This window comes from Pteronotus mesoamericanus, unplaced genomic scaffold (genome assembly GCF_021234165.1).
Source record: "Pteronotus mesoamericanus isolate MK-2021 breed Mesoamerican mustached bat unplaced genomic scaffold, CSHL_Meso_final contig_1018, whole genome shotgun sequence".
Taxonomy (NCBI): Eukaryota; Metazoa; Chordata; class Mammalia; order Chiroptera; family Mormoopidae; genus Pteronotus; species Pteronotus mesoamericanus.
In genome coordinates, this window is record NW_026555002.1 from 3231251 (window position 1) to 3245367 (window position 14117).

The 14117-nt window shown below is 61.4% G+C and overlaps 2 protein-coding genes across 4 annotated transcripts in view; one reads left to right on the forward strand and one right to left on the reverse strand.

Moving 5' to 3' along the window:
* The window catches only part of USP40 (ubiquitin specific peptidase 40), a 66871-nt gene extending 63609 nt beyond the window's left edge, over nt 1-3262 (forward strand). Inside the window, exons 29-32 of the mRNA XM_054571318.1 lie at nt 302-509; nt 648-743; nt 2245-2339; nt 3112-3262. Coding sequence (XP_054427293.1) covers nt 302-509; nt 648-743; nt 2245-2339; nt 3112-3223 — 511 coding nt within the window. The 3' untranslated portion in view covers nt 3224-3262. The remainder of the gene's footprint in view (nt 1-301; nt 510-647; nt 744-2244; nt 2340-3111) is intronic.
* Nucleotides 3263-9402: 6140 nt separating this feature from the next.
* Nucleotides 9403-14117, reverse strand: part of DGKD (diacylglycerol kinase delta) — a 93532-nt gene continuing 88817 nt past the window's right edge. For 2 of the 3 annotated variants that reach the window (XM_054571338.1, XM_054571330.1), the window contains exons 29-30: nt 12169-12299; nt 9403-11493 (exon numbers count right to left, since the gene is read on the reverse strand). In XM_054571338.1, the coding sequence (XP_054427313.1) occupies nt 11404-11493; nt 12169-12299 (221 nt within the window). In that variant the 3' untranslated portion in view covers nt 9403-11403. The remainder of the gene's footprint in view (nt 11494-12168; nt 12300-14117) is intronic. The other variant, XM_054571348.1, reaches the window with a different exon arrangement.

Consider the following 14117-nt stretch of genomic DNA (forward strand, 5'->3'; position numbering starts at 1 on the left):
CTCCCTCCCTCTTCCCAGCTGGAAGCCCTTGGCTCACCTCCGCGCCCCCCACCCCCCAAAGGACCCCACTGTGGGCTCGGAGGGAGCTGCCCCTCCATCTGGGTCAGAAGTGAACGGAATGGGAATAGAGAGGGTTCCCCACTAGCACTTAGGGTTTAGGGGAAAGTTTAGGGTTTAGTTTTCCCTTAGAAAAACAAGATGGGCTGGAGGGGAAGCTTCGCCCATCACGCCCCCTCCTAGCTGTCGGGCATCTCTCGTTTCATTGGTTTTAAGTCTGACACGTGCCTGCTTTCTGGTGCAGCCCCCGGGACATGCTGCTGAGGACGCGGATGCGCCTCCCTGGCGAGCGGGCATACGCCCCGCCCGTGGACATGGTGTGGGACGCCTCCCGGGGCACGGCCAGCTCCTTGCGGCAGCGCGTGGCTGATTTCTATTCCCTTCCTGTGGAGAAAATCGAAATTGCCAAATACTTTCCAGACAAGTTTGAGTGGCTCCCAGTATCCAGCTGGGTAAGGCTGTGGGGCACCCTCAGAGAAGCCGCACCTTCCTGGCCTAGTGAGCAGCTTCACTCCGGTTGTTCACAGACAGGGAGCTTGATAAGGACTTGGGCTTGTTTTCTCTATTCAAGATGCTTGGTTTTTCCATAGAATCAGCAAATAACCAAGAGGAAAAAGAAGAAAAAGCAAGATAATTTGCAGGGGCCGCCTTATTACCTGAAGGATGGAGACACTATTGGTATCAAGGTAAGTTGTTAACAGCAGATTTACCACTTTGACAGAACACCAGGATCAGATGACTCAGCAAGTCTTCCAGGCACACGCAGATGACCCCCTTTTATATAAATGGTCGCAGAGAATGGAAAAGGAGGGAAAGCCAGACGGCTCGGATCAAGAGGCCAGTAGGCCCGCAACACCAGAACCGTGACCTCAGGCCTGACGTGAGCACCTTCGGAGCTTCGTCAGCGCTGTGCGGGTGCTGTGGGTTCTGAGTAGGGGCCCGGGTTAGGGTAAGACGTTTCCTTCCACTCCTAGTTTGCCCCGAGTCCCTTCTTAAATCACACATGAACTCTGGATTCCTAACACCAAGCTTTATCCTGCGCGTTTTCTGTCCCTGTGGACTCAGCCCTATGGTTTTCCTCCGTGAGTCGGGCGGCGTGGCCCTACTCCGTGAACACACGCTTGACATGGGCCATCCTCGCTGGCCACGGACAGACCTCATTTGTTGTCATGTAGTAGTATTTTTTTATATGAAGGTCAGTAAATAAATTCAATCCTTGAATTAACTTACTGATAATAAGTTACTGATTTAATACAGTTCTTGGTTTAGTAATTAATATTTTTGTATTAAGGGGTAAGGATTCCCTTGATCACCACTTCTAGTCAACATTGGGACTAGACAATGTGACCAACAAAATATGATCCTCCTCCCCCCGCAAAAGAAAAGTAAATAAAAAATTTAAAGATAGGTAAGAAAAATTCTAAAAGGAAAATACAAAACTTTTTTTTTTTTGGTACCTGCTAGAAAGGAGATTCAAAAGACTACAGGTAAATCATTAGATGTATTAAGAGTTCAGAAGATGAGAGGGTTAGTATTTGTGAAATTATAAGGTACCTAGGACCCCATCCAACAAAAGGGCATCGCAGAGCTGTCCGGAGAACACCGCTGCAGGGAGAAGCAGAGCCCTGCGCCCGCCCCTGCGAGGGGCGCCTCCCCGAGCGTGCGGAGGTGCTGTCCCAGCGGGGGCCGGACAGCGCGGCCTGAAGAGGAGGGTGCGGGAAGCTCGGGCACGAGAGCCGAGGCGGTTTTGATGAAGAGCCTGGTCAGGGTCCTTGGCCTGCCCAGCATTAGGTGACAGTGGCTTTGGGGTAGACAGAGTCCCAAAGAGAACCCCACCACGGACGAGAGGAAACCGCAGGAGAGCTGCGCCCGCCCTCGGCCCTGTGCGGGGGCGGGGGGGCCGGGGGGCCTCCCACGGGAGCACCTGCAGCCACGGTGACTGCAGAGGTCAGGTGACTGCAGTCCCTTGTGCCCCGCCTGCCACTCGTTCAGTATGTCATCAAGCACTGGAGGTGTCCTGTCGGTTGTTAGTCTAGTTTATGTAAATATGGATGTCTCCTTATGTTGATGTAGGTAATTTTTTTATATACATTATCTAAGTTTCCATATAAACTTACGCACCTTACATTTAAATGTAGGCTAAAAAGATGTCTGGACACACAGCTCTTTCCTTATTTTGAAATGTAGAATCTCCTGGTTGAAGATGACGACGATTTCGGAACAGTCAGAGATGACGCTGGAAAAGAAAGCCAGACACAGCTCTCTCTGGGGACAAGGACAAGGTAACATTGGGGTTCCCGCTGCCACGGCTGCCCCTCGAGGCCGCCGCACGGCTGGCGCCCGCTCTCGCCAGGGAGCACAGAGCCCTGCCGAGGACTGGCTCCCGCAGGGCGGGGCCTGGGGCAGAGCAGCAGCGGGGTTCCTGGCCTTCGGTGGTGAGCCTCTCTTGCCGCCTCCCGCCCCATCCCTCCGCCACTGGGGCCTCTGCTTGCCGTCTTCCTCCTCATTCTGAAACGTGGGCGCTCCTCGTTGAAGGCACACTTTCTGGGTCTTTCCTTCCGACACAGGCCTCAGCCACCTGGAAACAGAAGCAGTGCCCGCCCCTCACCGCTCTCTGTCCCCTGCCACCCAGAGTCAGCTGGCGGCTACGCCCTGGGCTGCCTCACCTCCCCCCACAGGAGGCTCAGACCCTCCTAGCTCCCAACCCTCTGTCTTCCTGCGTGGGACCCCCCTACCCTGCTCTCGGCCACTCTGCACACACCACCCGAGCCCCGAGCCCTGAGCCCTTCGCCCTGGGGAGACTCCCCCCACCCGGCTCTGTGAGGCTGGCTTGCTCTCGGGGCCCCCGGATCGCCCGGAGCGCCCTCCGACACCCACACTCCAGGCCCCAAGTGCCCGGAGCCGGCTCTCACCACCGCGGTCCACGTCGTCACCCCCACAGGCCACACCGGTGGCGCCATGTCCTCCTTCCCGGCTCCCTGCTTGGGCCACCTGCCCTGGGTGGACCCTGTGCCTGTCACTGTGAGTCGGTGACTGCCTCTGTGTCTCCTGCAGACAGGAGCCCCTTCGTGTGCAGAGCAGCAACGTTTCCTCCAGTGCAGAGACACCGGACCGGCCCCACAGACCAGAAGCCTCTCTCTCCATCCACGTCGGGAGCTTCAGATAGCGCCAGCCCCCGCCGAGGTCCCCACGGGCACAGCACCTCGTCAGAGCTGGTACCGGAGCCGCTGACATCCCAGGGCGGGTCAGCAGCAGGTGCAGGGCTCAGCCCTCGCTCATCAGATCCACGAGAGCAGGCTTGTAGGCTGCCACCCAGGGCCCACCCGGACCCCAGGCCTCGGCTTGTTGCGGTCAGAGAATGGTCTCAGGGCGAGTGCACGCCGCCCCTGCGCCACGCAGCACTTCCACCCACGGGGCCTGCGCAGATCGGGCCCTGCCTGCAGGTGCCCGTTGGGCGCCGCCCCACACCGCTCCTGACCCCAGCGCCGCCGTGAGGAAGGTCCGAGCTCTGCAGCGGCGGCAGGCGGCCCGGCCCAGGAGGCACACACTGACCGCACTGACCGCTGAGCAGTCGGCGGTGGAGCGTGCACGGCCTGCCCTCCCCAGTGTTCAGGCTTGGGGTCTGCGCTGCCCGAAGGGCGGGTGGGAGCGGGCCAGGTTCGTCTGTGTCCTGGTCCCCACGTCTGCGGTCACAACATTCCCGCTGCTGGGGCCGGAAGCCGAGGCCGGCCTGGGGCCCACAAGCCTCAGATGCTGTGCTAACAGTCGTGAGGGGCCGTGATGAAAACAGACAAAGGAAACACAAAGATGCCTCACCACCTCATGGGGCGTGGCCAACCATCGGATTGAAAAGGCTTAACTGGTAGCTGTGGCACATGCAGCATCTCGGTTACTGAATCGACTGACGCAGGACACTCGGGTGAGCCACTTTAAACTCGGTCCACAGTGGGATTCCTAAGAAGATAGTAAATCCTTCACTTACCTCCAACCAGGCTTTGTGCAGTTACGGTTTCCCACCAATTTCTCACCGGCGCGTCCTCACTGGTATTCCCCCAGCACCTACACGTTAAGAGGCGGACGGGAAACGTGAGCAGACGGGCCCTGAGTCTTGGCTGACCTACCCTCTGCCGGGAGGAAGTTAATCCCGCACCCACGCGGCTTGTCCGTGGAGCGTGATGCTCGGTGCAGAGGGCCAGCTTTTGCCTCTTGTCCCCCTGCCAGCCCCATCAGAGCCAGCTAGAAACCTTCGCCTCTATGGCGCATCGGAGGAAGCGGGGCTCGGACAAGCCAGCTGCCCTCACGTCCTCCGACGCTCCGCCCGTCTGGGGACACGCACACGTGGGCGCTGGGTGTGTCTGAAACGCAGCTCTCTGTACAACCGCCCCTCTGTTCCATTGACTGTGACGGGAGTGTCTTGGCTGTGCCCTGTTGTGGCATTTTAAGGTGATGACATATTAATGTAATAAAAAGCTTTGCTCTGGAGAAGCCGGAGGCCTCACCGCACAGGACTTATCCAGGCAAGGCTGGCGAGGGGCCTCGGTGCCCGCAGTGGGCCCACCATGCCCGAGGCCTCCCGGTGGCCTGTGCCGCTCAGCTTGCCCCCTTCCTTCCTCCTCGTTAAACGCGGGATTGGGCTGGGGCCACAGAGGGAGGGCCGTCCAGTTTTGTTAAAGCAAAAATAAACCGTTCTCCAGGCTGTCCAGTTCCTATTGTAGGCTGACTGCTTCGGTCCCACGTGGCCTTTCTTCCCGAGCGCATGTCGGCTGTTGAATAAACATGGGTCATATTTAGAAACGGCGGATCAGGACCCCTTCAGAAGTAACAGAAGCAGGTTTGGGTTTTAAGCAAGACCAGGCTCCTGGGGAAGTCTGTGCTGGAAGGAACTGGCAGTGCTCTGGCTCCTCCGTCTAGGGAACTAGAACTGGCCACGGGGCCTTGTTGCAGCAGCCACGGCTACTCAGCCGCGGTGTTTCCCTGCCGAGGGCGGGGGGTGGGGAGGAGGCGGACAGGAATTCCGGCAACACAGCCAGCACACCGACCGCCTGCCTGGATCCCTCTCCAAAGGCAGCAACGCCCAGGCCCAGCAGCCCTGCGCCCGCTGGGTCCCACGGGGCGCACCCCTCTCGGTTCACGCTGCGGCACGGTGACACGCGCAGACCCCGGGCTGGAACCGGGACGATGGGGTGGGCGTGGCCGCAACAAGACCTGTCGCCCGGGAAACGGACGACAAATGCGGGGGTCACGGCCCAAGCAGCTCCCCAGTCCCTGGAACTCCCCTTGGTGGCCACCCTGCCCTGCTCCAGAATGCCTCGCACACCCATTGTCCTGTGGGCGCCCCTGACGTGCGTGGCCTGGTGGCCTGGGGACCAACCTGCTTGGAGCCAAGTGAGCACAGGCTTTTGTTCACCAGCTTCGGGGCTGGCTGCCCACGTGATTTCCCTCAAAGTTCAGGGGACGCCCCGCTGGGCCTGCCTCCATCCACACCGTCAGCAGGAGAGCCCCCGCCCCCATGTACACAGCCTGTTCGTGCTTCCACCATCAAAACCATGAGGCTGCTCCCCGGCTCTGGCCGGATGCAGGCGCGGGCAGCTCCCCTGTGCGGCCCCCCTCGGCGCTCAGACCGCACCTCACACCGCACCTGTCGGCCCAGACGTGCCCCAGTCTGCTCGGCTGTTTTCTCTGCATCAGTTCACTCATCGCTTGCGGGGGTCCCTGGCCTCACACCTGCATAACGGGTGTAACTCATGTCTGTGTGCCTTTCTGCTTTTGCCACACAAAATCACCGCCCAATTCTTCCATCAGGAGAGTTGTTACGGGAGGACTGAGGGATTGTTAGACTGTGAGAAAACAAGGCATATAGTTTCCACTCACAAAAAATGTACAATGCAGGGGGCGACCCAGGACTCTATGGAGACGGCAAAAGGAGTGCCTTCTCTCTCTGCCACCCCTGACGTGCTTCCCGTCTCACGGACTCCCCGTGGCCCGAGGTGGCTGCTGGAGGTCCAGCCATCATGTCCACCCTCCAGGCCAGCAGCAGCAGAGAGGGAACTTTCTGGAAATCTCTGTTAATACTTGTATCTTGTTGACCAAAAGCAAGTCACATCACTAAAGCTGCAGAAGAGACTGGAGAAGCCAGTCACGTTTGCAGGGGCACAGCGCCCCTCCCACCGGTGAGGCAGGAGGGAAAGGAGAGAACCGACATTTACAGGCACCGAGCAGGCGCTCCCGCAGGAGGCCAGCGCGAGCCTGAGGTTCCAACATTCAAAGTTCGATGACAGCACAGGGCCAGTACTAGGACGTGAGGCCTTGGGCGCACAATTTAAAGGCACCCAAATAGTAAGCAAGCCAGATCATTTTTCAGTACCGTATTCTTAGAAACGAGAATCAATGCAGAAAAGGCTACAATAAACAAAAATAGCAACACGCCCACAGGCCAGCCTGGATGTTATCTAGAAAAGGCCTTCCGAAGCCCCTTTTGCAGTCAGGAAGCCCATCCACACCGCCCTCAGGCGGCTGCGGGGGTCAGAAGGGGGAACAGCACAGGCCGAAAGGCCTCCCCCTCGGGCAAGGCTGCGTGAGAAGGGAGGAGAGCACCCTGGTCAGACGTCGCCCTCACCGCCCGCCCCCCAGCCCCCGTGCCCCAAAGTCCCATCTGCGCAAGCCGCCCTCGGCCGTGACGCAGCGCAGACGCCGAGCCAGGGGCGAGTAGAGCGGCCTGGCTTCTGTGGCTGAAGCCCACCACCAGGACACGGGACCTCCAGGGCCACGGAGCGTGCCCCGCCAGGAAGGCGGCCTGAGGCCGCGGGCGGTGCCTGGTGCCGGGTCAGCGTCCCAGGGGCAGGGGAAGACCACGTGGCAGAGGGAACACAGCCGGCCAGACAGTACCAAGGGACAGCAGGAGACGCGGGGGCTCCCTTCCCTGCTGCTCCCCTCAGACACACCACTCCCTCCTCCCAAATACCCAGAAACCACCTGGAGGAGAACAGGGCAGGGTGTTACCTGGGTGATCGCTGGGCTGACCAAGAAGGCCATTTAGATTTCTCCGCACAGTGGCTCTAGAAGTGCTTGTTGTCTTTAACTTCATTTGAAACAACTTTGTTAGATTATATTGGGACAGCTATCATATCAGTGTGCATTTAAAAAAAAAATTGTGCAGCCATTTTCATACTGAAGATGGAAAAATCAACATTTTTGGCATATTATGCTTTATTATTTCAAGAAAAGTAAAAACATCTGAAAGACAAAAAAGGATGTGTGCAGTGTATGGAGAAGACACTGTGACTGACCAAACATGTCAAAAGTTTCTTGGTTTGTGAAGTTTCTTGGTACTGTTGCCTTTTTGGCCAAAAAATTCTTTGCTGTGGGGCTGTCTCATGCTTCGGAAGATGTTCAGCAACACCTGGCCTCTACTCACTGGAAGCCAATAGCCAGAGATTATAGACGCACTCAAAATGTCAAAATCAAGTTATTGGTGAAAATGAAAAATGTGTCTTTTTTCATAGAAAAAAACACAACAGACTTTTTAGCCAACACAGTGTTTCCCCCTCGCCCTGGAGGGGTTACAGCCGTGGCCCTCTCTTCCGCACCTCGGGGCCAGGGGGCACTTCCCAGCCTCCTTTGCCAGCCCCATGCGGCCGGGTCCCTCTGGCGAGTTTTCATTTCTGGCCCTGCTACGCCGGGTAGGCCCAGGAAACCTCTGCACAGTCCTCCAGGCCCCTGCCCCTGACCCCAGCGAGGAAGGAGGGGCCAGAGCCCCCATGGCCACATGGGAGGTCCCCGAATGCCTGACACACACCAGGCCTGGATCGCTCTGGGAAGAACACAGACTGCATTCTGTTAGAGCTGTGACACTGGAGGTCTCCTTGTTAAAGCAGCTTAGTTTGCCCCAAGTCACGAACACCCATGTCAGCAGACCAGGCCCAGCGTGAGCTGCGAGCACTTGCCTGTGTGCGGGGTGGGTGGTTTCTTCACAGGGAACGGCACTGTTACCGCGCCGCGCGCGGGCCCTCCCCCTCCTGCCTGCTCTCTGACAGCTGGAGCCAGGCCCAGGCCAGGGAGCCAGGCCGGCAGGAGCGGAGGCTGGTGGCCGGCTGGGCCCACACTGCCCTCCGCGGAAGCCTGGGCTCCTGCCGCCCCGTCTGCCGTGGGGGCGGGGCTGGGTGCCAGGCCTGGGTCACAGCACTCAAGGTATGATCCCGGCGCCCCAGTGCCCTACGTGTCCCGTCTCCGCACATGCTGGCTGCATGGCACAGGGCAGGCTGTGAACTCTGCACCTTTTCCTCACCTGTAAAATGTAGATGCCCACCTGGTAGGAACAGAGAAGTGAATACGTTAAGAAAATTTTATAAATGTGCTAATCACCAGCACCACGATCAGCCACTGTCAGCAAGGCCCCCACTTCCTCTGCACCGACTCAGCCATGGGTATGCGACGCAACTCTAGACGCCGAGACATTAGGGGAGGCCCGCAAAAGCCAGAGCCTCTGACACGGTGCCCTTTATCCCAAGAAGGGACGCAGAAGCCCTGGCCAGTGCGGAGCGTCATCCCATAAACCAGGTTGCAGGTTCGGTCCCAGGTCGGGGCACGACAAGAGGCAACTGATCGATGTTTCTCCTCTCCCCCCGCCTCCGCCCCCCTCTCTAAAGTCAATAAGCATGTCCTTGGTGAGGATTAAAAAAGAAAGAGTAAAGACAACCACCTGCTCACACACACCTTATGCTGGGCATGGTCAAGTGTCAATGTGATGCCCGGAACAGTAGCAGCCACTTGTAACCATGGGGCCGCTGCTGGGTGGCCGCATGGGAGGAGGGTGTGCACCAGACAATACGGCTCTGCTCCCAAGGAAGGAGGGACCAGGGACTGGGGGACGCAGCCTCCCCACCCACCGGGGACGCAGCCCTCCTCACCCTGCCGGCCTCGTTTTCAATTCCACGGTCCCAGTCCTCACCCCTCGGAACGGGGGGTGGATATTAAAGTGACCTTGGAATAAGGATACTATGAGTGAACAGAGAAGAGCTGCCAGTCTGTTTTTATACAGACTTCAGCTGGAATATTGGCTAAAATGCCCACCCTCAGCAGGCAGCTGGGCCGAGGCAGCCTGGGGTTCACCCTGAGAACGTCCGCTCTCCCCAGGGCCCCACGACCTTGCTGAGTTTTTCACTCAATGGATCCTAGAACCCACACCCTAAGAAATACAGCGGCATTCTCTTCTGCTTCTCAGCCACCAGCAATTCCACTTATTTTTAGAGCAGCTGAAAAATGTCATTCTGAATCCAGTTCGGAAGGACTTGGGTAACGAATACTTTATGTCAAAGCACAGGAATGAGAACAAGAAACCTGACAATGGGAGATCCAAAACAGGCCGGCTTTATTTACACACAGAACAATTATGTACAGCCCCAGACGTACTATGTACGCAGCAACACGGGGCGTTTGCTCCCACAGTGGGCACTGTATAAATTAAGATCATAAATACGAGGGTGAGCCTCACCCGAGGGGACAAAGCCTTTCTCCAGGACTCTCCAGGGATCCTCCCGCCCCACCCCGGGACGCGGGGGCACCAGGGCGGGAGGAGGCGCGGCCCCGCGTGCAGCAACAAGGACGTCACGAGGAGCGGGGCGCCGGCCCCTCACCGATGCGCGTCCATGCAGAAGTCGCGCTCATTCTTTTTGCTTCTAACTTACAAGAATTAGAAAAATGGCTTTTACGTAAACAACGTTGCTTCAGTCACTGACACACGTTAATTTTAAACACCATGCTTGACCCAAACTTAAGCCTTGCCCAAGGGTGGGGGCGGAGGCACAGGGTGGCCCCGGGGGCAGCCCCCTGCACCCTCCCCACCAGAGCTCCAGCCTGTCCTGTCCTGCCCTGTCCCAGCCAGAGGCCCTGGGACCCAGGTGCCCCACCTCGAACACCAGGGCAGCTCCCTCTGGGACCCTGTGATCTCTCCCTTGAAATCGGCGACTTCCGGGCTCGGTTCCCTCTCTCCCCGCCTTCCCCCACCTGAGATGGCCCTTCTGACAGGGAAGAGAATCCCGGGCAAGAAAGGTCGCACGCCACTGCCCGGTCAGACCCTTACGGGGAGGCTGAGGGCACATGCACAACACAGGGCTCTCACCCCAAACCCCGACACCGCCCTGCCCCGCCACACGTGGGCCCCCAGAAGGCCCACTCGTGGAAGCACCCCCAAACCAGAGGCAGGCGCCTGGCCAGGCCCAAGGAGGGGACCTGTGGGGCACACTGGTCAGAGGGGCTGATAGCAGGGGGAGCATCTGCAAAGCAAATGGCAGGTAAATGCTGTTCAGCTCCAAGTCCCCAAGGGGCCTCTACGATGACTCGGGACAGCACCCTGAGGCCTCCCGCTCAGCCCCCTCCGCAGATGCACCCAAAGGCTGGGGTGGGGGTTGCAGAGCCCGCTCTCCAGGGCGGACAGGAGCAGCCCTGTGAGGCACGGCTGACCCTGGAAGCGCAGCACAGGGCACAAAGGCAGTGAGGGCCCGGTGAGGCCGGGCCGCGCCGACGCCTCCAGGGCCCCGGGCCCAGCGGTGCGGACGAGAAGCCCCGCAGGGTCCAAGGCTCTCGGGGCGGCCCAGGCTGCCCCCCGCGGCCGCTCTGCCGGGACGGCGGCTTACTGTCCAGCAGAGCGGACACCGTCTCCACGGGAATCCCGGCCCAGTGCAAACACAGCCTCTGTCACAGGGAGGCCACCGGCCACCCGGAGCTTCTGGCCCCGGGCAGCATTTGGAGGCTGCTGTGTCCTGGACAGACGAGACCGTGTCCCCACGCCTGCCGCTCAGGAAGGACCGGAGACACGTGGGGCGGGGCTTGTCGGCCCGAGGACGTGGCTTCCAGTGCCCGGCCCCGGGGGGAGCGCGTTTCCTTTCTCCTCCGTCCGGCTGAAACGAACAGGCCTGGAGGTGCACCCTTGGTGCCTGCAGAGCCGGCGCGGCAGGGCCTTGTCACTGAGCAGTGGCCTCCGGGCTGCCGTGAGGGACAAGAGCGGCCGGGGCTCCGGACCTCCCGGGGGGGGACGCATGGCCTGGGCCGCGCCCCCTCTGCAGAGTCAGCCAGGACATGGTGCGACACGACGTGTGGATGGCAGGGCACACAGGGACACTCATGTGCCCAGCAAGGCCGCCCACACGCCGCCGGCCAGAGGGGCGCGAGTCCAAAGGCGGCTGTGTTGGCGAGTCCCGAGCCCCGGGCCCGGGGGCTGGCCGGGCAGGGTGGCTGCGGGGCTTCCTGTCCCGCAGGCAGGGCAAGAAGTAGCACCATGAGAAGGGCCGCAGGCCGGGCGCCCGCGCCCTCAGTCACACAGGCGCAGGGCGCAGGCGGAGAGGGCGGAGGCTAGGCCTCGGCGGCCGGAGGGCTGCGGCTCAGCTCCCTGATGCCGCACAGGATCCTCTTCACGTGCCCCACCTTGGTCACGCCGAGGTCCTGCAACGAGAGCAGAGCCCCCCGATGCTGGGCAGAGCCGGCAACCGGCGCCGCCGCGGACCGGCCCGCGATGGCACACAAATGAGGGGACGTGACAGCGACACTGGGTGGAAAGAAATGGTGTCAGAAATGACAAGCATGCAGACGTCTCGCATACCCTCCTGTGGTCCAGTCACTAACAACACAAAGACCACATAGGCCGGTGGCAAATGCCACCAGCCCCCTAAGCGTAGGTGCCCGGGACAGGGCCCAGCGACAGTGCCACCTGAGCCGAGTGTGTTGCTGACGCTGCGTCCCTCCCATAAGAGGAGGGGGGCGCCGTAGACACAGGCACATGGGACTGCGCTGCAGAGGCCCCCACGCACCCGGCGGCCATGGGGCCCCCCGGGCTCAAACCACCTCCGTCGCCAACGGAGGCAGCCTCGCGTGCCGGTCTCCTTCACTGCGCAGCGCTCCCGGCCGCCCGGCCCGCTGTCTGACAAGGCTGAGCAAAGCAAGGCTCTGCCTGCATGTCTGCTCTGGTTGGATCTGGCTGGGGGGACTGGAGACGTCACTGCCACCTGCCACACGTCACCCAAGTCGTGCGCAAAGGACTGAGAACCCTGGTGCTGGGACACGGCCAGGTCAGAGGGACGGGACAGAGAGGGCGTGGGGGAGGCCCGGACGTGGAAGTACCTTGAGGTCCCTCCGCTCCAGGTGCAGGAGCTCAGAGCCCCGGATGTCGTGCCGCATGAAGATGTCCTTATACTCACAGAGACTGAGGTGCTCCAGCCAGGCAGCAACCTCCTCTGTCCCCCAGAGGTGAACTGTCGGAGACGGAAACGCAGGAGCGCGTGAGTGCCCACACCCAGCACCCGGCAGGCAGCGGCCAGCACCCCGGGCGCCCCGGCAGCAGCAAGCACCCGACACCCCGCAGCACCCCAGGCGCCCGGACGCCCCGGCAGCAGCAGGCACCCGACACCCCGCGGCACCCCAGGCGCCCGGACGCCCAGGCAGCAGCAGGCACCCGACACCCCGCGGCACCCCAGGCGCCCGGACGCCCAGGCAGCAGCAGGCACCCGACACCCCGCGGCACCCCAGGCGCCCGGACGCCCAGGCAGCAGCAGGCACCCGACACCCCGCAGCACCCCAGGCGCCCGGACGCCCCGGCAGCAGCAGGCACCCGACACCCCGCAGCACCCCAGGCGCCCGGACGCCCAGGCAGCAGCAGGCACCCGACACCCCGCAGCACCCCAGGCGCCCGGACGCCCAGGCAGCAGCAGGCACCCGACACCCCGCGGCACCCCAGGCGCCCGGACGCCCGGCAGCAGCAGGCACCCGACACCCGCGGCACCCCAGGCGCCCGGACGCCCAGGCAGCAGCAGGCACCCGACACCCCGCGGCACCCCAGGCGCCCGGACGCCCAGGCAGCAGCAGGCACCCGACACCCCGTGGCACCCGACACCCCCCGGCACCCGAACACCCAGGCAGCAGCAGGCACCCGACACCCCGCAGCACCCCAGGCGCCCGGACGCCCTGGCAGCAGCAGGCACCCGACACCCCGCAGCACCCCAGGCGCCCGGACGCCCCGGCAGCAGCAAGCACCTCACACCCGCGGCACCCTAGGCACCCCGGCAGCAGGCGCCCCCTGTCCCCAGCGGGACCAGGTGGCACCAAACCCAAGGGGGCCGTGGGTCTGGCTGTGCAACTGACACCAGCTCCCCTGCCACCTTCCAGAGCAGCGACCTCCCACCTCTCTGCGCTCAGGGCTCACAGCAAAAGTCGCTGACTCTGCGGCCCACCCAAATGAGCGCTACTTGCTCATCTGACAAAAAATAAGCATTAAGTTGGATTCATTCACAGCAGACAACCACTGTTGTGCTGGCCGTTGTCATTTTTCACTTGACCTCCTAAGGAGAGGCCAGGCGGCGCACGTGCTAAACACGCCTGCTGGTCACGGGAGGGAAGTCGCTGCCCTAGGAGGTCCGTTCCCGTGGGGGCCCCAGCAGGAAGGGAGGCGCGCAGAGATCTCACGGACTCAGAGCCACCCTCATTGACAGAAACCCGATTTCTGGACAAATGTGCAGAGAAGAAAAATCAAAGGGCACCGCCCCCCCTGGTGCCAACGCCGCGCAAACCCAGGCCGGGCCACCGGCACGGGGAGCGCAGGGACCGCTGCGCTCAGGGTCGACCCTCCGGAGAGGAGTTTTAGGCTCCAACCTCCTGACACAGGAAAAATGTCCTTCAGTGTCCTTTTCCACTGATTTCACCGCCCAGTGGCTGGTGGCCCAGGTTCCCAGGGGCGCGGCGGCCCTGATCGGTGACTGATTAGAAGGCGACCAGCAGCCCCTCCGAGGAAGCAGGCCTGAGTGTGCGCTCTGGGTCTCTGTCTCGTCGCCTCTGCTGCCCTCCCTACCTCACACCCCCAGTCACGTCAGGCAGGCAGCTTGGCGGGCAGCTGCCCAGGGTCCTCACAGGGACTAAGTCAGGGGCAGGGGATGACAATGGTCAGCACGCAGAGCAGAGCGGGAAAGCAAGACACTCTGCAGAGGCCACGGGGCCTCGGGGAGGAGCCACACGGCACGGGAGAGAGCAGAGACGGGGGCGCGCACAGCGGCGCACGCGGCCGAGAGGAGGGCAGGTAC